Consider the following 25,943-nt stretch of genomic DNA (forward strand, 5'->3'; position numbering starts at 1 on the left):
TGGTGAAGTTTGAGTGGACACTGTAAATATGAATAAGCATAATGAATCAGAATCAATATATGTAAAAAACAAAAAACAAAGTCATAACATGGCAATTGATTCAGAAATAGCTAAGGAAATAATTGTATTATACATTTCTTTTTCATACTCACAGCACTGTACATCATTATTGATCAAGTCCTGATGATTGAAATAGTATCCATCATGTTCTGTTCTGTTTTTAAAAGAAACCAAAAATCAGAGTCTTAACATGACTCAGCAAAGGGGAACAAAAAAAACTGACACTGAAGAAAAAGCATGCATGCTGATGTGGCACATTTCTGTAACAACAAGTGTTGGGATCAATTTAACTTTTGTGCATTTGTTCACAATATCATTTGAATTATTACATATTGAGATTTAATAAGCTGTGGTCACGTAGTTATCATTGAATCGTAAATAATAAACAAAGCGGGACAATATTTTGCTTTTAATAAATTTTCTGCGCTGTTAAATGTCGAGTTGTTGTTCTCTAAGCAATTTTCATTCCTAGTGTTTCTTCAGCCCCCTTTGAAATCACCAAATGACGTATTGGGAGTATTCTTACTCCCGCCCCCAATAAATAAATTTCCACCAGCCGCCACTGGTGACTTCTTTATCTCAACAAGCTCTATTGATATTCTATTCAAAACATATTGTTTTGCTGAGATACAGAGTTGCATACCCACTGACTAAATAGCATGGCAAAGTAGTACACAATCCCTGCTGTGCTCCCATCATACTAGATAGTGCGGTAGTATCCAGTTAAACTAGCTCCGCCTTTCTCTCTCCTCATTGGCTAGAAGACAAAGGTCGTGATCCTGTTAGTGACGTCGGTTGTGTAGCTTACTGCTGCGGCGTGCGAGATATATGTTGTGAAATGTTTGTATGAAGATGCTGCTCCAATTGAGGACTTGTAATCCTCTTGGTCTGACTTTTGAGCGACAAACTGGTGGATTTTGGTGAAAGGTATGTCGTTTCAGTTGATAATTTTCATTCTGTGTTTAGCGCCGCTGAGAATAGTGGCATCTCCCGGAATGTAAGCTCTGCGCTCGGGGGAGGATTCAGGATTAGCGCGGAAACATCAGCCGGGCCTTTATTGTAAAAGTAAAATGATTTTTGGATTTTTTTTTTCCTTTTTGGTGTGTGTAATTTGTAATTGCACATCCTGGGAGTTTAGCCTGCTGCAGTGAGGCATGTAAGGAATACAGAAGAGGGAGTGGGTAAGATCAGGAGATTGGGATGAAGCTCTTTGGTCTCAGGTTCAGGATTTTAACTGATTGAACATAAATATAAGGGACTTTTATGAGATCTTTTTTTTTGAGGTCATTCACTTACTCCTTCATCAAATATACTGCTTTATCCTGTTTGCATGGGGACCTGGGGCACAAGGCGAGGTGCACCCTGATCGGGGTGCCAATCCATCACACACAAGCTTCTATTTTTTTTTTTTTATAAAAACATAAACATCAGATAATCTAAAAATGCAACTGTCCTCTGACTATCCAATTTTTAGTAATACAATTATTTATTATATTATTATTGTGGAGGGGGAACACATACATATACTGTATACACACACATTCACACGCTCATTCACATTCTATGGGCAATTAGGAACATGCAAGGTGGCAGTGCTAACCACTAAGCCACAGTGCTACCAACATTATTATTATTTTTGGCATTGTTATAATAATAATAATGATGATGATGATGATAATATTGTGCAAAATAAAAGACTGCATAATAACATTACTGTAATAGCCTCATGGTTGCCTTATATATTGGATTTCCTTATATTGGAAGCATTTGCTACATCTCCATCTCTCCATAAATGGTTATAAATTAGGGCTGCACAATAATAATAAAAAAAAAATCACATTGTAATTATTCTGACATTATTAAGTTCACCATTTTGTAATTAAATGCTAACTATTTGGTACCACAAAATAATTTGGCAAATAAAACTTTTTTAAAGTTCAAACTCAACATTAATTCCCAACTATGTAATTATTACCTATAATAAATCACAGCCTTTTGTGATTAAATAATTGCACAAGTCTATAATCCTGATGTAGATTATTTTTTTCTGTGATTAATTGTATAGCACTATTATAAATAATTAAAACACTACAGGATGTCCTGAAAATCACCATACACAAGGGAAATGAACTGGAAATGGAGTCATGTCAACTGGACTTCTTTCTTGTTTGGGTAGAAAAGTTTCACTACACATCCAAGCAGATTTTTTAGTCTGAGGTAAGTTGGTCCAGTTATCATGACTTAACTTGCAAATAACCTCACCAGGATGACTAAGAATATACACAGACATGGGAAATTAACATTTGTTATTTGTAATTGTAGTTCCATGGTTTGTAGCCATACAACTTTTTACATAATGTTCTATAAATTTCTTTGTAAGCACATGCAGTATTGTCTCTCCCACTTATGATTAACTTCGGTGTTATTCATGTATTTGCACTTTGATTGTGTTTGTGTAAATGATCTTTGTGCCATTTCTTTTCATTGTAGACCATGAAAATAACCTGTACACTGATTCACCCATTCATTATGTATGGAGACTTTTGGGACACTGTAGTAGATTATGACTCGATAAGACTGCATGAAAGTGTAGATTTTACTGTGGGGTAGGCAAGGAATATTTCATGGATGAGAAACCCACAACACTGTTGTAATTGTGGTATTTGTGAGTTATTTGTGTGTTATGTTGTTGCCAGTATTTCTTTGGATTCCATAATCTATTCTAATCTGTTGTATATGTTTTGTTGTTTCTTTATCTAGTGCTCATGGGGCTGAGCCTTAAGGTGGACTGCCTCCTGTCACTCATTTCTCTGGTTTTAAGTGTCCTTGGTGATCAAAGTTTCCATCACCATGACTACTGTGTGCTTGGGGCGGGGCCTGCAGGACTACAGATGGGCTACTTTCTGTCCCAGAGTCAGAGAGATTACATAATACTGGAGCGCAACTCTGGACCAGGAAGTTTTTTCCGAAAGTGAGTAAGCTTGATCTTCTGAAAGAAAATGGATAGGACAGTTTTATGCTATTTATGTCAAGAGCCTGTTCAGCATTGTGCCTATTTACACTGTATATAAAAAGTCTACACACCTCTGTTAAAATGCCAGGTTTTTGTGACTGTAAAAAAGAGACCAAGATAAATAATTTCAGAACCTTTTCCATCTTTAATGTGACCTATAACCTGTACAACTTAATAAAGAATAAACTAAAATCCTTTTTTTTTCCTTTATAGTATGGTTTCATAAATATGCCCACACTCAAACTAAAACTTTGTTGAAGCACCTTTCGATTTTATTACAGCACTTCTTGACATCAGTATAGGATATCTTGACTTGACAATATTTGTTCACTATTCTTGGAGCAAAATTTGCTCCAAATCTGTCAGATTGTGAGGGCATCTCCTGTGCACAGCCCTCTTCAGATTTACAGATTTTCAATCAGATTCACGCCTAAGCTCTGGCTAAGCCATTCCAAAACATTAATCTTCTTCTTGTGAAGCCATTCTATTGTTGATTTGGTTGTACTCTTTGGGTTGTTGTCACGCTGAAAAAATGAAGTTTCTCTTCATCTTCAGCTTTTCCTTGTCCAAGGCCCAATTTCAACTGAAGAAAAACAGCCACAAACACAATGCTGCCACCACCATGCTTCACTGGGGTATGGTGTTCTTTTGGTTCTTTTGGTAACACACTTTCCCCACATGCTTTTGGGAGACTTCAAATGTATTTTTGCAAAATTTGGCCAGGCTTGGATGTTTACCTCACCCTACCCCATCGCCCAGATGCATGAAGAATATGGGAGATTATTGTCACATGTACTACACAGCCAGTACCTGCCAGAAATTCCTGCATCTCCTTTTAATGTTTCTATATGCCTCTTGGCCGCCTTGTGACCAGGTTTTTATTCTCATTCTTCATTTGGGATTAATCAGAGGCACTTTAAAAGATGGCAGGTGTGTTTACTGACTTCTATTTAACATGAGATTGAATGTGATTGCTTAATTCTAAACATAGCCACATCTACATTTATAAGAGGGTGTGCATAATTTTTCATTAAAATTCTGTTTGTTTTTCAATTGTAGTTGTATACTTTATAGGTCACATCAAAGTTCTGAAATTATTTATTTTGGTCTAATTCTTTACTTCACAGACTTCGTAGACTTTTTATATCCTATTTATACAGTATTGGTGAACAGCATTACAAAAGCATGTAGCCATTTTGCATTTCATCACAGTGGTGATAACAAGGAAGCACACCATTTACATTTAGGCATTTGGCAGACGCTCTTATCCAGAGACTGGTCTGGATATTTATACATTTATCTGCATTTGCTTTCTTTTCCCTAGGTATCCTCGACATCGCAAACTTATTAGCATCAACAAAATCTACACAGGGAGACGTAACAGGGAGTTTAACCTGCGGCATGATTGGAACTCCCTGCTGAGCCACAGGCCAGACCTGCTCTTTCAAAGATTCACCCGGGACCTCTACCCTGATGCTGACATCTATCCTCACTACCTCTCTGTGTTTGAGAAAGAACTGGGATTGCAGGTTAAATACAACACAGATATAGGGAGTGTTCGAGCTTTGCAGCTTGGGGGAAGTGGACATAAAGGCTACATACTGACTGATCAGCATGGGGTGGACTATAAATGCAGGTATTATGGCAGTAGTTCTGTTCCAACACTGGAGAGTCCTCAGATCAACAATTGTACGCTATTTAAATGCATTTATTTAAAGTAATTAGCTGTTACCATAGAAACAATACTGTATTTCAATGAGCATAGTGAAACATAACTAATGACTTTGCGTTTCTGTCAAAGCTGTGCTGTTTTATATATCTAATAAACACTTTCTGACCAATGACAGGAGAGATTTCTGCAGCATAAAAGTTTATTGTATTCCTGCCTTATTGTGTCCTCTTTGGTTTCCTCTAGGGTTCTGTTAGTGGCCACTGGGCTCTGGGTCCCCGTCGAAGTTGATTTTGTGGGCTCTAACTTGGTTGAAGGATACGAGTCCATCCCCACTGATCCAGAGGAGTACAAAGATCAGGCTGTCCTGATCCTGGGTAAAGGAAACTCTGCCTTTGAAACAGCACAAAGCATTCTGGGAAGAGCCAGCCGGATCCACCTGTATAGCCCAAGCCCTGTTCGACTAGCATGGCAGACACACTATGTCGGAGACCTAAGGTGCAGTTTTTTTTCAGAATGTTAGATTGCATTATATGCTTTATGCTATTTATGACTTAATTTTTTCTGACCCCCAGTAATTCATCACTGAACTACTTAATGATTTGTCTGATATGGGTGCAAATATTTACTTAAATATTGTTCAAACTTAAAAGTGCTTTTAAAAAAAGTTATAGGTTACTGTCAGAATATCAGTATTTATGCAAGCTCATTTTATCACATTAGCATTGCTTCTGTTTGTCTTGTAGGGCCGTGAATAATGAGTTGTTAGACACGTACCAGCTAAAGTCTTTGGATGGCTTAGTGGAGGGAAGACTAGAGGACATTGCTGTTGTCCGTGGAGGAAGATTGAAAAAGAGAGCTGAAAAAAAGATGATGGGGAAGTCTTCGGAGAAAAAAGAGCAGCTCTATCTTACTCTGTCTGAACTTTTGGACAGCCACAATGTCAGCCAGGGCACTAACATTACAGCAGAAAACTTGCCCGGGTACCATGACGACAACTTTTCGCTACGACAGCCTTATGATCGTGTGATCAGCTGCTTGGGATTCCGCTTCAACTTTACCATCTTTAATGTGTATGTATAATTTCATAGCTGTCTTTTCTGAAGCACATGGGTCAGTCTAAGCTCTTGAGGGTAATAGGAAGTGATCAACATCAACACCTTATCTCCAGCTGAGTATGAGTACATGTTTCGGATACTTTTCAATACTGAAAACAAAATGAGCAACAATATTTGTATTAAACAATCAGAATTTTAATGAAGGATTTTGTTTCTGTGGGTTGCCTTTGTATGCTTCATGCACATAAATGTTCTGTTCTATTGATATTATAATATAAATTGCACGTTGATTCTCACACTAAATGTGGACCCAGGTATGTAATGGGGAAAGGAAATGTTTTCTTCTCAGTATTCACATAATTAATTGACTGTACTTCTTTTTAGTAACGAGTCTATAAAGTTTAAACGCTATAAGATGTTTTATCAAATCACTTACCAGACACTTTAGTAAATAAAAAACCTGTTGGATAGATGTTCTAGTATCGTTATTGGGCAGCATAAGTAATAAGGATATTATAACATACTTTTAGTGACTTATTATAAAAAATATATATATATATTTTTGTTTCTCCTTCAGCTCTGCCCGTCCACCACGCAGCAGTGTTGCTCGTGGTCGTCTGCCGACAGTGACAGCATGGTACGAGGGAAGGGGGACGCCCAATCTGTTCGTCCTAGGAACCGCAGCTCACTCCAGAGACTACAGAATGTCTGCTGGAGGATTTATTCATGGATTCCGCTACATAGGTGCATCTTTTATGTTGGGTTTTTGTGTATGGAAATCACATTAAGTAAGATAAATTCATTGTTTGATTCAAAGCTTAAATCTCTGCACTATGACAATAACGAACATGAGTATTTTAAGCTTGGCATTATAAAGGATGGTTGAGTTTTATTTGTTAGATGTAGGATCATTGTTGGTAATGCTTTAGTAACTTTGTAATTTTAATATTGTAGTGCGTGCTGTGCATAAGGTCTTGGAGCAGCGTTACCATAACAACTCATGGCCAGCTACCAAACTGGACACCAGCCACCTGCTGTCTTGGGTTTTAAAGCGAGTGAATGAAGCATCTGGACCATACCAAATGTTTGGGGTTTTGGGGGACATTGTTTTACTGCAAGGGTAAGGACCTATTCTGTTTCTGTATGAAGAATGGAATTAATAAAATCTTTCATCTCTTTAGTGTGTTGAAATCAGAATGATCACTAACAGATGTCCATGCCTGGCAGAGCTCACTGTGAGTATCTGGAGGAGTTTCCTGTGCAGGCTCTACCTCATTTTGCTGCTGTGTCTGGTCGACGTGTCTCTGAGCGTGGCCTTCTGGTTGTTATCATGCAGTATGGACTTAACCACACAGACACACTTGGCCCAGGCCGTGCTGAGTCAGAGTGGACCAAAGCCTGGAAGTCTAATTTCCTCCACCCAGTCATTTACTACTACAGAACACTGCCTACAGGTTTGAGTAAAATTAATTGAAATGTTACTAAAATATATATTTAGATTGGTTTAGCAATACAAGGTTGCCCATGGAAGTCACTTTTGATGTCAAAGTAGAAGTTTCAAAAAGTTTAAAAGGCACTGGGCCACCACAAGCAACTAAAACAGCTTCTTAGCATGTACTAGAGCTGTACTAGAGAAATGAAAATTATTCCTACAAAACATATCATATTCCCTCTATTTGTGTTCTTATTCAATTCAATTTTATTTGTATAGCGCTTTTAACAATTGCCATTGTCCCAAAGCAGCTTTACACAATCAAATAACTATTTAAGTTTGTATGGAATTTGAATGTGTATGAATCAAAATGGTCAGATAGTCCCTGGTGAGCAAGCCGAGGGCGACAGTGGCAAGGAAAAACTCCCTGAGATGGCAATAGAAAGAAACCTTGAGAGGAACCAGACTCAGGGAACCCATCCTCATTTGGGTAAAACAGAAAGCAGGAATTGATCTGCATTCATACTGTGTGTTAGTTGGCAGGCAGTTCTGCATAACAGTTTATGTTAATTGATGTTAATATGGAGTCCAGTTAGTTATTAAAAACTATCAAGGTAGACTTGTAGAAAGTTCCAGTCCTGAACTATTGAACAGTCAAGTCCTCAGAGAAACAGCTGCCAACACCAGTCGAGGCCAGAACCGTCTTCTAGGTAGAAAGAATCATCCCCAGACACGAGACGCATCCCAAAGAGACACACAGGGCATCATTATGATGTGTAAGTTCGATTTCTTGGTGATGCTGTAACCTCTTGCAGCCGGAGGTCTAGAGAGTTCTCTCTAAGGGGAGGTACTTAGTGCTCCCACATTAATCACGGCTCTACAGCCAATCAGGGGCGTCCGTGAGCTCATGCAAGTGGAAGGAGCGGATAGTGCTGTCCTCCGAGTGTGTTACACAGCCCCCAATGGTGCGTGAGCAAGCAGTTTAAATAGATGTGGTACGGAGGAATCGCGTGATAGTTTTTTCCCTCCCGACTGAGTGGTAGTAGTAGTTTAATGTGGGAGTGCCCCTAGTGACATAGAGGAATTGGACATGACTAAAATCCCCCCCCCCCCTCCCCCAAAAAAAGAAGAGATGTTTTATCATAGAATAAAGTTGATCAGGTCATTTTTAATATATCATGAAGTTGTAATGAGTCCATTTCCTTTTACAAGCATGTGAGTGTACTTATGTATTAATACATTATGGTTTTCAATCTAATCTTCTACAGAGAAAGATATGAGGCAGCGTCCATTTGGATGGCCTCTGCCACGTCCTGATGCTGTGCATCACATGGTTGAAGACTTCCTGACTGAGTGGGATCAACCTGTGTCTCACAGTCAGCCCCTGCGTCGCTTCCTCGAGCACTGCCTTCAGACAGACCTCAGAGCATTTTACGCAGGTGTGTTTCTTGTCTGGAAAGAAGTTTTCTACTGGTTTCAGGACATTTTGAAATATCTAAGCATAGAGGAGCTTATTGTTAGAATCATTGATTTCTTCTCTCATGTGTTCAAAGTTCAGTTTGTGCTGTAGTTGTTCCTGGTGGATACCAAAATTTACATAAAGATTTAGGGCAAAGTGTTTTATTCATTTGGATAATGAATATAATCAAATATATCACTTTACAACACAATACAATATTACACACATTACAATGTTTTACTACGTGTACATTCATACTAGAAACTTGTAGTATTCCCTTTTTCTTTTTTCTCTTTTAAGAATCCTGCTTCCAACTTTCTCTCACCAATCGGAAGCCTCCTATCTTCTGCAGTCAAGGCTACTTAAACAAAGGAGGGATTGTGGGTAATAGCCACCTGTGGCAGCATGCCCGTGAGGCGGGGCTCATGCTAAGCCATTATAAATCAGTTCTTTCTGATGAGGATGGGGCATTTTCCGATTACCTTTCACATGCTGGAGCTGCAGTATCTTCGACAATCAAGACTGATCTCTAAAACAAGCCAAAGACTGACTCTTTTATAAAGTTATTATAAAATATATTTAATTATGAAATGTCAGTATTTGCCTGTACCTCTTAATAATATTTACTTAACTAAATGCCTCATATGTTCCCAAAATAGTTAGTTCATTATTATTTCAAATGTTTTTAAATAAGAATATGTTGTGTGGTTTGTGTTAAATACTTAATTTATTTTTTGAGACCTGTTACTGAAATGTGCTTAACATCTTCAAATATATACCAGTATTAATTGAGACCCACTCATATGATAATGCTTATTATCTACAGTTGAAGTATTATATACTGTCCTTTAAAGTATTTTGTGCAAAGACTACAGAAAATGTATTTCTAAACAAATTGGTGGCCTGAACAGTTAAGGTAGACCAATATTTTGAATTAGTGGGTCGCACTGTCACCATGGACCTCCAGGGTCTGAGTTCGACTCCCTCCATGAGGTCTGTAAGCATGGAGTTTGCATGTTCTCTCTGTGCTTGGTGCGTTTCCTCCACATACTCCGGTTTCCACCATCACAGTCCAAAGACATGGCGATTAGGCTAATTGGCGGTCGTAAAAATGGGAATAAATACAATGGTTACTACTGGCCTTCACGGTCCCTTGTTCGACTACAAAGGTCCTAGATGGATGGAAGGATGGAATGTTTTAAATGAAAGAATACCATTAGATAGTACATTAACCGTGAGATTAAGATTTTAAATGTTTTGTGTTTTTTAAATGATTTTTTTTTTATACATTTTAACCCTAAAACGACAGAGCCAGATTAATTTACAATTGACAACCACAGCAAACATTTAGACACAAACATTTTGTTACTATGTGTTCATGGAAAAGACATAAGGCAAGACCAGTGAAAGAGAACATAAAATAAAAAAAGGAAATTAAAAAATTAAGAAAAGAAGTAGGGTCTTAATTGTTTTCAAGTATTGTTCTTATATCTGCCTCTATACTTCAGATTCGTTCTGTTAATCAAATGTAAGGGAGAATGTATGTGTTTGTTTTAAAAAAATATATGTTGTGCAGAAGGTACATCCGTATAATTTGTTAAAATATTTGGTTAAACATGCTAAAAGTGACAACCAACGTTTCACTGAAACTCCGGCGCTTCCTCGAAGACTACAACAGTGTGATTGGTGGCAGTGACACAGACCGCCATTTTGATTGGCTGTGCTGCCTCAACGCTTCAGCAATCGCTGTGTCTCTTACTGAGCTTCTGAACGAACACGAAACAGGCGACATTTTGGCTCTGTAACACACTAACGGCGGGACTAATTAACCGATCTATTTTGATCCTTACTGGAAATGTAGCTCGTTTTGTTTTTCTGTTGGTAACCGGAGCAAGTAATTTAGCGCCTGCGCGGAGTATTAGGCTTTTTTTTGTATTAATACAGTGTGCATATGTGTATGCGCTACTGTTAGTTTCGTAATGCAGAGCAACAAACTTGTGTTTGTTAAATGACTCGGTGAGAATGGAGGGGTCCGATGACGAGCGGTCGAGTTGTGAAGGCGAGTACGCGCTGAAAGAAGTGAAGGGAGAAAACAGGGAGGATGGCGCCGCCGTGGGAGCCGCGTCTTCGTTTGCCTTCTCGGGTATTGACAACCTGAGCGTTTTGCTTCAACGAAGCAGGCAGTCTGCGCAGAAAAGCCTCCGCTACCTGCACTCTTTATGGACTCCGGACGCGTTACTTCAGGCCGAACCGGCTGGAGGAAAAATGACCGTGAGCAGAGCCAGGAGACTGGGGAGAGTCCGGAGAAACCTGGGACCTATAGGCAAAGATCTTTACGGTATGGTGAGGGGTTAATGTAATTATCTGCTTTGTCAGGAATGCACGGAATTCGGTTGCTTTACTTATGTACTTTCACTACAGTGTTCTATACTGTAATGGAGTGCGATTGCTATTCGACCTGTAACACACGGCTATAAAGAGAAGTTCTGTTGATCATGCAAAACATCTCTGCCTAATCACTGATGTGTATCTCCAGCACAGTGATCCTTATTGTTTCCTTTAACCCCTTCTGCTCCCCTTTCAGCTGTGAAGAGGCTCAGAGAGGCAGCCAACGGCAACGACATTGACACTGGTAGGGAGTACAGACAATAACCTGACCACTCTTCTTATCAGCCCTTAAAAAATATGAAGCACCTTTTAATATGTCTATTTTTTGTTTTTAAGTTCGTAGGTTATTGCAGGATGGTGTTGATCCCTGCGCTGCGGATGACAAGGGAAGAACTGCTTTACATTTCTCCTCCTGCAATGGCAATGAGAGTATTGGTAAGCCCCTGGTGGTTTAACAGACTTCAAATACTCCCCACGGTTTAATTCTTCTTTCATTAATATCGATAATGCCCCTTTTTGTTGTTCTTTCCTGCTCTATGATTTTGCATCAATATAGTTCAGCTTTTGCTAAGCCACGGTGCTGATCCAAACCAGCGAGACAGCCTTGGGAACACTCCTCTTCATCTTGGTAAGGGAGTTCCTTAATGATAAACCTGGGTTTTACTTGGCTGTATTTACTTGGCTATCATTAGACACATGTATACAGTTTACAGTTTGAATCCTGTTGCAAATAGTTTTACAACCTCAAAGTTCATGCAAGCAGCTTAAAATCATCTAATTAAAAAAAAGATTTTTTTATACAGGCTGTAAAATAATGAAAAATTTGGTTGTCTGTTGATCAGCACTCGGATCCATCTAAATCAATATGGTGGAAATTACACAAACTTTACAGCCTTTGCCATGGTCTGAAAATCTGTTCTCTTGGATAATTCTACTAGAAAGAAAAATAAAGAACAAAGACTATTAAGTCATTAGAGTTTATGAAACTTTAATGAACCCAGGAATGTTTTAATTTGATTTGTGTAGTTTAAATGTATACCTGTTTTATATTGTTTCTACAGCTGCCTGTACCAACCATGTGCCTGTAATCACTACCTTACTGAGAGGAGGTAAGATAGAATTATGATAAAAGGTTTTAAGTGTACAGCAAGCAATTTAAAACGTCTCCTATACATAAACTCAAAAGTATCTCATTACTTACACACACTAGAGGACCAATGAAGTTTTAACATTATAAATGTATTTTAGGTGCTCGTGTAGATGCACTAGACCGTGCTGGAAGAACCCCTCTGCACCTTGCACGCTCGAAGCTGAACATATTACAGGAAGGAGAGTCCCGTAGCTTGGAAACCTTACGAGGAGAAGTCATCCAGGTTATTACGTCTTAATAACCCACCTGCCATCAGAGATGACATTTTCTTGCTCTCTGGCATTTAGATTTGAATATTTTTAATTTATTGGTATCACGCTTTTATCAACAGAGCAGGTTTACAGCAATATAAATTACATACGTATACATGTACTGTATAGCTATATTGGTTTAACTCTGATGAACAAGCCAGAGGTGACAGTGAAAAATAAGACTGAGGAAATGGGATGACCTGAGGATGAAAGTATGAGGGATGACTAAAAGCAAACCCATCCTTGTTGTTGGATGTTCAATTAGTACAATTAGGTAAAAGATTTAATTCAGTTAAAATAAAGTTCAGTTTGTTAAGGTTCACTGATGAAGACCTGGACACAGAACTGTTCATGGCAATTTCAATCCTAACCCTATCAAAGCAATTGCAGTAATAAGCCGTCAGAGCAAAAAAATAAATAAAAAATCAAACTACAGGGTGGGCCATTTGTATGGATACACCTTAATAAAATGGAAATGGTTGGTGATATTAACTTCCTGTTTGTGGCACATTAGTACAGTATATGTGAGGGGGAAAACTTTTCAACATGGGTGGTGACCATGGTGGCCATTTTGAATCCAATTTTTGTTTTTTCAATAGGAAAAGGGTCATGTGACACATCAAACTTATTGGGAATTTCACAAGAAAAACGATTGTGTGCTTGGTTTTAACGTAACTTTATTCTTTCATGAGTTATTTACAAGTTTCTGACCACTTATAAAGCAGTTATTAGCAGTTTACATACTAATCACACGTGAGGAGCGTATAGAAATTGTGTGTTGATGTCTGATGAATGCAGTAACCAGGTCATTGCAGCAGATTTCAATGCAAGACACCCTACGAGACCACCCATCTCCCATGCTAAAGTTAGCAAACTGCTAATAACTGCTTTATAAGTGGTCAGAAACTTGTAAATAACTCATGAAAGAATAAAGTTACGTTAAAACCAAGAACACCATTGTTTTTCTTGTGAAATTTCCAATTAGTTTGATGTGTCACATGACCCTCTTCCTATTGAAAATACAAAAGTTGGATCCAAAATAGCCACCATGGTCACCACCCATCTTGAAAAGTTTTCCCCCTCACATATACTGATGTGCCAAACAGGAAGTTAATATCACCCACCATTCCCATTTTATTAAGGTGTATCCATATAAATGGCCCACCCTGTATATCAAAGCCATCTTTATGCTTTTTAAGTGGAGCTGTCCTTAGTAGTCTCATGTATCTTTAGGCAGACAATACTGGGCCATCCACATGAACAGTGAACAGTCTTCAAGTAATAAGAACTCCAACCAGAAGTAGGGCATCAGGATGGATCAGGCAGGTCCAGAGGGCAAATAATAAAATATGCAACTCTTTGCGAGAAAAGCAAATGATAAGAATCTTTTGTTTTACCTGGTCCAGCTGGTTTTAGGTGATCTGCACTCCTGAGCACTTTACTAGAAACACCAGCCAATTATGTGGCAGCATTGCAGTGCATAAAATTATGCGGATATGGGCCAGCAGCTCATGGGGTAATGTTCATATCAGTCATCGAATGGGGAGGAAGATGTAAACTTGGTTATTTTGACAGTGACATAGTTGCTGGTGCCAGCCTGGTTTAAATATATCTAAAACTGCTAACCTTTTGGGTTTTTTATACACACCATTCTCTAGTATTTAATGAGAATGGTGCAATAATTAAAAGCACACCCTTGGGATGTGGTAGAATAGAAGATCTGCAGCATGAAGTTGCATCTGAAAAACCAACCACTCAATCCACGCCTTGAAAAATTGGGGCTGTTTAGAAGCAAATACTGGACTCAGTATAGTGTTCATAATGAAGTGATCAGTGAGTGTAGATTTCAGATCAGTTGCTACACAGGACCAGATGGCTCTCATGGCATGGAACAGGGCATAGCCATAATAACAGATTTCATGCGAAAGCATTTGTAATTGCACCAACACAGGTTTTTAGGTAGTGTGCTAGCATTTAATATGTACATTAATGTTTTAAAATAGAGCAGCTCATTAAAAGGGAACGCTGAACAGTAGTATTTGTGACCCCGGTTAACACAATGATCATGATTAACACAAAACCTTAACCACTGAACTAGTACAGTCATATTTATTATTTGTATAATCACCAGAAACAAAACGGTGAAAAGTTTTATATTGAAAGACATCAAGGCATTTAAAATGGTTTAAAATATAATTAATTCATTTAATTTTATTATGGGTCACAAGACTAACATCTTTCATGTTTCCTGAAATGTTTTGTTTCTTGTAGATCATTCAGATGCTGCGTGAATATCTAAACGTGATGGGGCACAATGAAGATCGCCAAAGGCTGGAGCATATTTCTACCCAGCTACAACACACCTGCACTAAAGAACAGGTAATAATCATTGCTAGGATTTTGTTCTATCACTTTACAGAATTTATAGGATCGTGTTTTGTTAATCAGGTTGTCAAGAAATAAAAATGAAGTAAAAGATATTTAATGAAGTTTGAAGTCTTGCAGTTGTTTGTATCATCACTTATCATGTCCACAATATCATATTATTATCATATTATTATCATAGTATGATTATCAATATATAACATATGGCAATAAATGTGTATTAAAATATTTATACAAGCTTTTCTTTTTCTAAAGCGTGTGTATTCAGGATTTTTTTTGCCTGTATTTAATTTGGTACATATAATGTTTGCAAACAGATACATACTGTAAGAACATGTGGCAGAACTGTGTAACGTACAGTATAGTTTTACAAACTTGTAATTGTCATTAGTATCTTAACTGTCGTCATGAAGGCCAGATAGTAGAATGAATTATCTTGGTGTACCGTGCTGCGGAATACTTTAGCCAATCTTATATAATCCTGTGCTTGTGTTTCTGTACTATAGGTGGATGAGGTTACTGACTTACTGGCCAGCTTTACATCTTTAAGTATACAAATGCAGAATATGGGAGACAGGTAGAGAAGAAGTTCCATTGAGGTTTACAGAAGGCTGGATGGAGAAAAAGGACCTGAGATATTTATTAACACATGACACACGTTGTATGATTTAATCATTTTGTCAATTGTACAAACTGTATTACTAAATTAATGGCCTTCAGACAGACATTCTTGCTATTTGTATGGCTTCTTGTTTTTGTGTTGTCTGTATATCTTGTTCAGTCATTACTGTTCACTGTTTGATGTTGAAAATGAATCAGACAATAACAATAAAAATATATGTCCAAATATTGGTTTACAGTCGATTCTTATGTTTTTTCTTTAAAAAAAAAAATATAATTATATTTGCACTGTACAATAACATGCCATGAATGCAAAGCCTGAAGGTGAGCATGTGTGAGGCTGAGAGCTGGTTTTCCTGTCAGACTCGAGCTGCTGTTGAGTGTAGACCCTCCTCTCAGCTCCCGCTTTGTTGTGGACTCAAATCAAAGATGGCGGCTGGCGCCGTTTAAACCCGGCCATCAGCGAAGGTAATTTTAGCATTTATTTCCACATAGGTCAGGTTTCTCCTCCTCATAAAACCTTTGCGCTTTGCATAATTTCTAGTCGCTGCGATAAAGAGGTAAAATGCACGGTGCAATAGTGGCTTACTGAATCCTAACGTATTTTCCGGCCTGTATGAAATGAAAGCCGCGGGCTGTCGTCGGTGAAACAGCCGGCTCTCTGTAGCCCGTCCTGGGCTGTCGGATTCTGTGCACTTCAAACAAGGGGAAAGTCGGACCCCGGTGGAGCCAAGGGGGTGTGTTTGTGTATCTTTTCGAAAGGAGGCGGGAAATGGCCACTCGATTAACGACGGAACATCAGCTCGCCTTTTAATTTCAGCGGAAACAGTTTCCGTGTGACGAGACATTAAGCGGCAGGCGATTCGTTCTTTTATTTTTACGGCGCGATTAAAAAAACTCCGCTACATTCCCATCCTCAGCGTCTCCGCCATGTCCATGTTCACCTGACAGATACAGTGGCAGCACTCTCCCAGTATTAATCTCTGTAATTAGCAAAGTTAGACTAGTCTATATCATATAATAGACTCGGACTGGGGGGGAAAACCCTCTAACAGTTCAAGTGTGAAGTTTTTTTTTTTGTCCCGCCTAACTTCCACACACACACACACACACACACACAACACGAATATTACAGATACGTGTAATTAAAACTGCTAGAACTTATGAAAATGAAAGTAAGCAGCAATTATTACACGTGTACATCTTTGTTAACAGAAGTCTATACACTTTTCAAAAGAAAATAAAAAACGTTAGGGACACCAGCTGGGTCTCCTGCCAGGAACCAGTTTATTTCTGAGGCAGTTTTTGTTACAGCCTGTGAAATATTTTCTACCTTTCTCATCTTTATAACATAACTGAAAACATGCTTCTTTATTTGTCATGGCTCTAACCTGCGAATGGCATTTTAATACTTTCTTATTCTGAATTCTGTAAAGAATGTTTAAGATTTCCTCAGAAAGTTTACTGCACACACATTTTGTCTTTTAAGCCGTTTGATTATGACATGAATGATGATGCTCATTCCCGGTTCATTTCTGTCTCAGTAGACTGATGAAACCAAGTCAGTGACTGAAAGCTGATCATGGAATTTGAGGAGATAAAACGGAAAGGTGTAATGGGTGAGGAATTCATAGTATTTCAACCGAATTCTGATTATTAACACTGATGAACAAATTAATGAGCTGTTTTCCTAATTATTCATTTCTTATATGTTTTTTTTTTTTTTTCCTTTCAGAGATGTCGGGTGTAGAGGGAGAGGTAGGTCTGGTGGCTGGTCGCAGTCAGAGGGAGAAAAGACGCTCATACAAAGATTTATTGAGAGAAGAGGAAGAAATAGCCGCACAGGTGTGCAAAACCTCTAAGAGAAGTAGTGAGGTAACAGCAGGGAAATAGGAACAGTATACATTAGGCTGAGAACTATTTTCATTTTAATTCATTATGTCAGGGGATCATTGATTACAAACTACTAGTATGAGGTTTTTGATAACTTCAACGGGACACCATAGTGCAGTTGTTAGCAGAGTTTTCTTGCACATCCAGAGTTGAGGGTTTGAATCTTACCTCGGGTTGAATGATTAAATGAATTATAACTTCAGGAGGGTTGTAGGTAATTTACAGAATCACATTATTTGCATGCATTTTAGTTTACATAATCTGATGTAAGGTTGGTTAGGTAGAGGTGCCATTTCAGATGAATGGTTTAATTTTGGCTCTCTGTCTTTTATTCCACTTACAAAGTTTCCTTACAAGATTTTGCCTTTGTGTTATAAACTATTGATTCCTGTCTATTCTGTCAATAATTAGGACTCTGAGTTGATAGTCATGGGGGGAGATCTACATAAAAAGAAGAAGAAGCACTCAAGTGATGAGCACCATAATAGAGGTAAGTGTTCTACAGTAGAGACTGCATCAGAGAGATGAGCAGCCTCTAAAATATAACCTTATGCATATTTTATAAGCAAATATTGAAGAGTGTTTTTTGTTTGAAAGACATCATGTTTAGGAAACTGACTTTAAATTATAACATATGAATTATGAATAAATAAATAAATAAATAGGGGAAAATATCAATTGAACACAGGTTTCTGTAAGACAGTGGACACATGGTCAGACAATTTTGTATAATACTCTTGTCACAATATTAATTCCTTACATACTCAATAATCTTTCCTTAGACCACCATGGTTCAGGCCCTCCTCATAAGAAGAAGCGTAAATCCTCTGAACGCTCTCCCTTACGCTCATCTTCAGGCTCTTCTCAGGCAGTCTCCACTACAGATACTGCTATGGGCCTTTTACAGGCCATCACCTCCCCAATGGCCACGGGGTCCGAGCCTGGCCCCAACATTCATAAAAAACCCTCATACCCTTCTCACTCCTCACATTCCTCTTCCAAAGATCGCAAGCGTGAGGGCAGCTCCAAAAGCAGCCAGTCCTTCTCCCACTCTTTCCCTCATTCGCGCCATCCGAGTTCATCGTCGTTGTCTAAGAAGCACTCTTCGTCTTCCTCGTCTTCCACTAAGTCTTCCTTGTTCCATTCTGGAGCGGGAAGAGGTGAGCCACTTACACTGCGAGATGGTGAGGGTCTAAAAATGAAGCTCATACTTTCACCCAAAGAGAAGAATGAGTCAGGAGAGTCGAGTGAAAGATTCCCCTTTCCTGCACATCCATCTTTAGGGAGCATGGGACATCATTCCTCCTCTGGCATAAAAAAAAGCGGGATAAAGAAAGAGAAGGACAGGGATCGAACGACGACATCTAAGCCACCAAAGAAGAAACAGCACAGCCGAGAGGCTCTTCCCGTGGTGGGAAAAGAAGTAGAAGTCGAGGGTAAGAGAAGTTTAAGCTCATCTTTATCACATCTTAGGAATAGTAGACAAATCCCCCTTGCTGTGTAATGATGTTTATATACTGCCAACAATGGATTTCCATATATGATTCAGATTTTTTTAAAATCAGGTTTGTACTTAAATAAATATTTGATTGTAATCTAATCACTATTTATTGTATATATTCATCTGTAGCATATGTTTGATTTCCCCTGGGTTATTGCAACATTATGTCTTCTAGGACAGTTTGGTGGCTCTTTGACACAGGGAGGAGAGGTTTCATCTTCTGGAGGGGAGTTAGAAGCTGGTGAACTGATCATTGATGACTCATATACACACCTTTCATCTAAAAAGAAGAAAAAAAGCAAAAAGAGCAAAAAGAAAAAGGATAAAGAGAAGGACAGGGACAGGGATAAAAGCTCAAAAGAGAAGAAGCACAACAAAGGAGGAAGTGTAGAAAAGAAAGGGTTTAAAGGTAAGAGTTTTTATTGAACAATTACCCATGTCCTGCTGCTTTTGTTGTTTGGTTTATAGTTTGTAGATACAGACATATTCATGCCTTTGTGTTTTCTTCGGTTTTCACAGGGGACTCATCCAGGAGCCACTCCCATTCTCACAGCTCGTCCAATCATAGTACCTCATTGGGGACATATGCTATGGCTCCAGCAATCAACTCGCATCATCCTCATCATCAGGGTGCTGACCTGATAATGGTGAAGAAAAAAAAGAAGGAGGAGAAGGAGAGGGACAAGCATGACAAAGACAAGGTGATGCTCCCCTTCATATCAAGACGGTGATTGATCCATGTAAAGCAGCAGTTTGTAACTTGAAACGAATATTTCATTAGATACAATACATAGGGTGTGCATATTCGTGTAAAAAGTTGCAGAGGGATTATTCCGGTATTTACTGTGATTTTGTCTTCAAAGGAATTAATTAGTGATGAAGTTAGGTAGAAAAGCAAAAAAGGAAAAAAAGGAAAAACATAAAGTAATTTTATTAAGTACAAAATGGTGCATCCAGTAGTGATCCAATGTGTGATGGCATTTAAGACTGAAAAGCTTGTGTAAAATACTATAAAATGCTGTTTTAGCATTAAGCGGTAGCTTAAAACAGCACAGTATTTTATCTTTCTTGATAAAAAAAAATTGTTGTTACTTAGCTATTCTTTACCCTGATCTCAGATCTAATAGGGATGTCCTTAAATCTTTCAGAAAAAGAAGAAGAGTACAACAGCTTATCAGGTGTTCTGTAAAGAGTACAGAGCCAACATAAATGCGGAACAGCCTGGTCTTGGTGGGTGCTGTAATAATTTAAATACACACATTTTACTGCATTACTTTTATGCCATAATTTTGTTGTTTGGTTTGTCAATTTTTTTTATATAATTGTTGATTTTAATTAGTTTTGTTTTGTATACATGGCTTGTTAAATTCCTGGATGCATTACATTAATACCAACACTTATACAGTGCATAAAGTAATCACTAATCCTACGCCCATGGTTGTGCAGTGTTTGGAGAGCTAAGCAAGAAGCTTGCTGAGGTTTGGAAGCATCTACCTGAAAAAGAGAAGCAGGTCAGTAACTTCTTTCTACTTAGTGAAGCAATTAAGTCTGCTTAAACATCCCAGCCTCCTTGTTATTACTTCGTCAGAATTGCATTTTGTATAATTTGTGTCATAAGTGATTTGTGTCATAAATGCTTGCCTCTGTCTGCAGGTTTGGAAGCAAAAAGCTCAGTATCTGCAGCATAAGCAGATAAAAGCTGAGGCCACAACAGTCAAACAGAAGACTTCCTCGTCAGAGAACAAAATCAAGAGTAAAATCTTCATTTTAAATTCATGATAAATTAGAAACCAAAATCTGTATCAGAAAAAGTTTACAATGGAACTTTGGATTGCAAGTAGCTTTTTTCAAAAAAAATTTAACTTGATTACCAAGCGAGTTCTTGACATACGAGTAGTATTAGGGTTGGGTATTGTTTTTGTTTTTTCGATACCGGTACCAAATCGGTACTTTTAAATCGGTACCGGTGCCTGAACCAATACTTTACAAAAGCCACAAAAAGATGGTGGATGACTCAAGAATACATTTTTATTGAAAGAAAAATATTTCCTTAGTCAATTTAGCCTTCTAAGCCTAGTAATTAGGTTACTAGCTGTAAAGCTATAATTATAAACAGAATCCATGTTACATTTTATTTTACAAACCGTTTTACCATTTGTTAGCATGAATGCAAGATTTGCATTTTGTAATTTAACATTACATTAGCCTACGACTAACCTGCGGAACAGCTGCTGTCGTCATCTGCTTTTAAGTTTATTCCGTGTGCCTTTAAATGTGTCATTAGATTTGATGTTTCCCTTTTTACACGCAACTGCTGTAAAACATTTGCTGCACTTCGCGGTGTCGGACTCCTTTCTTGTAAAATATAGCCACACTATATTTTATTAATTTATTAATAAAACTACTATATACTATATTATTTAATTTTAGGCATTTTAACAAAAGTTGTTTAATTTAGCAAGCTAAGATAGCGGTAGACCACCTGCTGTGATCAGAGCGTGTGTAACGTTAGTTGCTGCATTCACGCACGTCTCGGATGGTCTCATTTCCTGATGATTTGTGCTTTTAATTTTTTCCATGACTTTAGGTAGAAAACTACTAATGCTACTAATAAACTTTTAATCTACAAAAATAAAATGGACAGTAACATTAATGCAAAAATGTTTTGGATTTGTATTGATTGATGGTTTGTATTATCAAAGCTTTCCAAAGTTCTCAAGATTTTTCTAATTAAGGAAATAATTAATTTTTCCGATCAATTCTGACACCCCATGAATGCAGTATTTAAATTTTACTAGCGATCATGTGATCAATCGACAGTTCAGGCATTTAAGTGGCACCGAAATGAGGCACCAAAATTTGCGTTCTGTTTCCGTTCAGGACATACCGGTTGTATAGGTATTTTCGCTACCCAACCCTAAGTAGTACGCATGCGCTTTATCTGCCGAGCGTCACGTGATCACAGCTAACCCAATGGGTAATCATCTCCCATTCTCAATATCAGTACGCATGCGTCACTTGTATAGTCACTGCACTTGTACTGTTTATTATAACATGTGTTTATTATAACATTATGTAAGGGAGGTTCTTTGTTAAAGATAGTTTCTACAGTTTCTCTCTGTCAAAGAGCAGTGATTCCATTTGTGTGTGTGTGTGCATTTACGCACATCTTTAGAGAGCTTTTCCAAGGTTTAACTGTATTTATTATTTTGCAACTCCACAATTGCATTTTAATGCAAATTGTCTTGCCCCTCTTCCGCTTTTTTTAAAGGCTCCAGTAAGGTTGGGGGTATGGGGTCAGGGTTGACCACTCCAAGCCGCTCTTCTCTGACCATCCGGGTACCAGAGGTTGACCCCATAGATGCTGCTGCCCATCTGCAGCTCCTTGGGGAGTCCCTCTCTCTCATCGGACACAGGCTACAAGAGACAGAGGTGAATACACAAAGAAAATAACTTCAGACATCTAAGTATGTAGACATTTAACAATTACTCCCAAAATCAGCAACTGTATTGGATGTATTTGTAGCATTAAATATGTTATTTACCTGGAGTTAAGAGTCACAAACCTGTCCATGCATAACAATGCACTTCTGCACAAAATGGGTTTTAAAATAAACTATTGAGCACAGCTTAATAACACATAACAAACATTTGTTTTTAAGCATTATGGTACAGAAGCCTGAATTTTATGTGTCATTATAACTACAATTGGCATTGTGAGTTGTGGTCAGATGAAACAATAATGTTTTGTTCATCAATGTGTTGTGCACCTAAATGGCACCAAATACCTACTGTGAAATATTAAGGAGGATCTTTGATGCTTTGGAGCTATTTCACATCTGGTGGTTTAGGGGCATTGTGAATTTGGCTATGTACCATAATATGTCATCCCAAAGCCTAGTTGCCTTTGCCAGGAGGTTCAGACTTGGCCGTAGATAAAGGTTTCAGCAACGCAGTGAGCCAAACATGCAATAACTTTCTCAGTACTTCATGATTTAAATCTTACTTAAATTTGTCATTAATTAAAGTAAGAAGGCCACGTACACAAAAAAAGGGTTTTAAAAAATGCATGTAAGAGGGGACCAAGATTTCTTCTGCAGATGTCTCCAAATTGCAGGATATATCAGAAAAAGTCTCATGATAATATTTAATTTAGTTATGCGAATGTAATGGGAAATTAATAGAGAAATTGTGCACACTTGTGGGTCAGACCTCAGACATGCCTGTGGACCTATAAGTGCTACTCCAAGCCAATTTTTCCTAAATGAGGTGTGTCTCAGGTGTGCATGATTTCAGACTTAAACAAATATTTCTTGCTTGGTACTGGGTCAAGAGAGGGGTATTTAACACAACAAAATATTACATTTCTATTTATTTAAATAATAATTTTGCTCTTTAAATATAAAAGTAAAATGCCAGCTTTACAAAATAACTGTAAGGTTGCTGATTGATTTGAAATTAATATTTTGCAGAAAAGTAGCAATAAATAAATTTTTTGTTTGCAAAAAAAATTATAAATAAAGCTATAAGGCTAAATGATGTACATGATCCCCAAGCACACTGAGTCTTGTCTTTTTCTCTTATAGGGAATGGTAGCAGTGTCTGGCAGTCTCTCTGTTCTGCTAGACTCCATTTTGTGTGCACTTGGTCCATTAACCTGCCTCACTGCTCAGGTCCCTCAGCTTAATGGCTGTCCTCGCAGCGTCTTGGTGGGTCACATATCCACATCCATATATATTTCAGAGATCAGAATGTGAAATCAATATAATCTATATGACTTTATCCATGTTATTGTTGTTGGAACAAGATGGGCTGGTTTGAGCATAGTATTTCAGAAACTGATGATCTCCTCGGATTTTCACAGACTACAGTCTTTAGAGTTTACACAGAAACCCTTCTAAAAAAACAAAAACCATCCTGTGAGCAGAGCCCCTGCAGGATTAAACACCTTGAGTAACTTTGATAAATGAAAAATATATTGTTTCTTTCCATCTTCAAGTCTGTGACTCATGATTGCTTTAGATTCCTGTTCTTCATGACAGTAGCAGAGCTCTACTGTATGTGATCTCAAGGTCACATGTTTTGGGCATGATAAAATGCTTTTCTGTAAAAAAAAAAAAAAAAAATTATTGGCCTTACTCTATCATTCCTTTGACAGCTTTAAACAACCTGGTCATTTTTCTCCTACCTTCCTTAACAATAAGGTATGTTGTTACAGAACAATTTCTTAGTCGTTGTTTTTTTCTTTTCCGTATAACATCCCAGGAGTTCAGCAGTTTCTTAAATACTCATACAAGACCATCTGGCTCAAACAACCATGCCACATTTAAAGTCACAGAGATCATACTTTTTTGCATTTTGCTTTGTATCTTTCTTTTTGTACTGTCTGAATGTACAGTTGTACAATGTATACACCAATTAGCCATAACATTAACACCACTATCAAATGAACTGAATTACATTAAATATTAATTATGTACCAGGAAACTGTTGACAGAATCATGGGGACCCAAGACGCATTTATTCTTGTAGGGCAGCCTGTCCAGTCCCATCCCACAGTAAGGCTAATGTAGCACAAATTGCTGAACTAAGTTAATTCTGGCTATGGTATAAAGAACACCAAGTGCGTTGCATCTTGCAATGTATGGGGCTTAGCAGGCAAAGAGTTCAAGATTGTTGATTTGCCCCTCAAATTCCCCAGTTTTCAGTCTGATTGAGTATCTATGGAATGTGCTGGACAAACAAGTCTGACCTGTGACCACATTGCAACTTATAGCACTAAACGGATCTACTGCTAATTACCTGGTGCCTGATACCACAGCTACCCCTAAGGGGTCTTGGGGAGTCATGCCCTAAAGGGTCAGAGCTGCCTTGGTGGCATATGAGGAACCTGGAGAATACTGTGCATAATATTTTGGGTTTTAAAGTTATATCTGATTAGTACATTAGCTTTATGGCATTAAATATGAAATCTGTTGTGGTTTTTTTTTTTCTTTTATTTTGCAGTCGAATACGCTGGACAACATAGCATACATCATGCCAGGACTATGAGCCTGGAAAACAGATGACTGTACACCAATTGCACTTCATAAGAACCAGGACTCGTTAATACCAAGCTAATTTTTAGGAGCATGAATCAAAAGGACAATTTTTGACAGTTTTTATTCTTATTTTTTATTATTATTATTATTATTATTATTATTAATGACAATGCACCAATCAGGACTGAGAGAAAAGCATTGGACATTTGTAGACGTAGAATTGTTTTAAATCTTAAAATATTTCATATTTTTAAAAATGTTATTCTTTAATATTTTTTTTTTAAAAAGGGATCAGAAATCTTATGCTATGGACCACGTCTATGTCAGGTTAGATTTTATTGTATTAGTGTGTCCCAGTGAGCGTGTGCATGTGTGTATGTGTGCGCGCGCGTGTGTTTGTGAGTGTGTTTTGTGAAAATTGCCATACTTTTATTATGTAAAGAGCAATTTATTTTTATGCAGATGTGTACAGTTTTATGTCTGGGCCCAAGGCTGTTTTTATTTTATTTTATTATTTTTATTTTATTTAAGTTAATAGAAGTAATTAGTAGTTTAACTGCAGTAGCCCTTTTACTGCCAAAATTGTTTTATACTTGTAAAATGTAATGCTATAATTTGTTTATAGTAAAAGCATGTATGTAATAATTTTGAAAGTGTGACCAAATATGTTTTTGCCATGCATAGATTTAGAAGCACAAACCTGTACAGTTCTATATTAATAATTTTCCCCAAACCAATAAGATGATAAAGTTGACATTTTTTTGATTGCAAGTTAATTTTTTAAACATTTCTTTGCAGCGATTGATGTTTTCAACCCTTGTCAGTTATTTGCTTGTTTAGGTTTGCACAAAGTTTTCTGCTCCACATCATGGAGAAAAAAAGAACAAAAAACTTTTCCCCCCTTAAAATTAAATGTTTTTAATAACACCTGCATATTTGCACAGACATTGGCGTCAGCTTTAATTAATGTAATAGAGGGAGCCTAGACATGGAACAATTATATTATTACTAATTGCACTATT

The 25,943-nt window shown here is 37.7% G+C and overlaps 3 protein-coding genes across 8 annotated transcripts; all 3 read left to right on the top strand.

Annotated features, from left to right (window-relative positions):
- The first annotated feature begins 849 nt into the window (after positions 1-849).
- On the top strand, positions 850-10,018 carry foxred2 (FAD-dependent oxidoreductase domain containing 2). 2 transcript variants are annotated; one of them, XM_053514158.1, is made up of 10 exons: positions 850-987; positions 2,821-3,031; positions 4,398-4,709; positions 4,989-5,240; positions 5,489-5,815; positions 6,378-6,544; positions 6,755-6,920; positions 7,028-7,254; positions 8,501-8,671; positions 8,992-10,017. In XM_053514158.1, exons 2-10 carry the CDS (start codon positions 2,826-2,828, stop codon positions 9,222-9,224), a joined length of 2,061 nt encoding a protein of 686 aa, XP_053370133.1. In that variant the 5' UTR covers positions 850-987; positions 2,821-2,825; the 3' UTR covers positions 9,225-10,017. The 2 variants fall into 2 exon arrangements, with proteins under 2 accessions (XP_053370133.1, XP_053370132.1); XM_053514157.1 differs by lacking the exon at positions 850-987 and adding an exon at positions 2,151-2,277 and having other exon boundaries at positions 8,992-10,018.
- Positions 10,019-10,405: 387 nt separating this feature from the next.
- ankrd54 (ankyrin repeat domain 54) lies at positions 10,406-15,693 on the top strand. Its single transcript, XM_053514790.1, has 8 exons — positions 10,406-11,029; positions 11,276-11,323; positions 11,416-11,514; positions 11,636-11,707; positions 12,141-12,188; positions 12,328-12,452; positions 14,752-14,859; positions 15,372-15,693. Exons 1-8 carry the CDS (start codon positions 10,714-10,716, stop codon positions 15,444-15,446), a joined length of 891 nt encoding a protein of 296 aa, XP_053370765.1. The 5' UTR covers positions 10,406-10,713; the 3' UTR covers positions 15,447-15,693.
- Positions 15,694-15,856: 163 nt separating this feature from the next.
- On the top strand, positions 15,857-25,932 carry hmgxb4a (HMG box domain containing 4a). Of its 5 annotated transcripts, none has more exons than XM_053514785.1 (13): positions 15,857-15,954; positions 17,031-17,105; positions 17,222-17,361; positions 17,791-17,869; positions 18,162-18,815; positions 19,056-19,289; positions 19,400-19,581; positions 20,029-20,110; positions 20,327-20,391; positions 20,534-20,633; positions 22,152-22,312; positions 23,467-23,589; positions 24,887-25,932. In XM_053514785.1, exons 2-13 carry the CDS (start codon positions 17,069-17,071, stop codon positions 24,929-24,931), a joined length of 1,902 nt encoding a protein of 633 aa, XP_053370760.1. In that variant the 5' UTR covers positions 15,857-15,954; positions 17,031-17,068; the 3' UTR covers positions 24,932-25,932. The 5 variants fall into 5 exon arrangements, with proteins under 5 accessions (XP_053370760.1, XP_053370762.1, XP_053370763.1 ...); XM_053514787.1 differs by having other exon boundaries at positions 17,222-17,331; XM_053514788.1 differs by having other exon boundaries at positions 17,222-17,244.
- Positions 25,933-25,943: the final 11 nt, after the last annotated feature.

Source organism: Clarias gariepinus, chromosome 16 (assembly GCF_024256425.1).
Source record: "Clarias gariepinus isolate MV-2021 ecotype Netherlands chromosome 16, CGAR_prim_01v2, whole genome shotgun sequence".
In the NCBI taxonomy this organism is placed as follows: Eukaryota; Metazoa; Chordata; class Actinopteri; order Siluriformes; family Clariidae; genus Clarias; species Clarias gariepinus.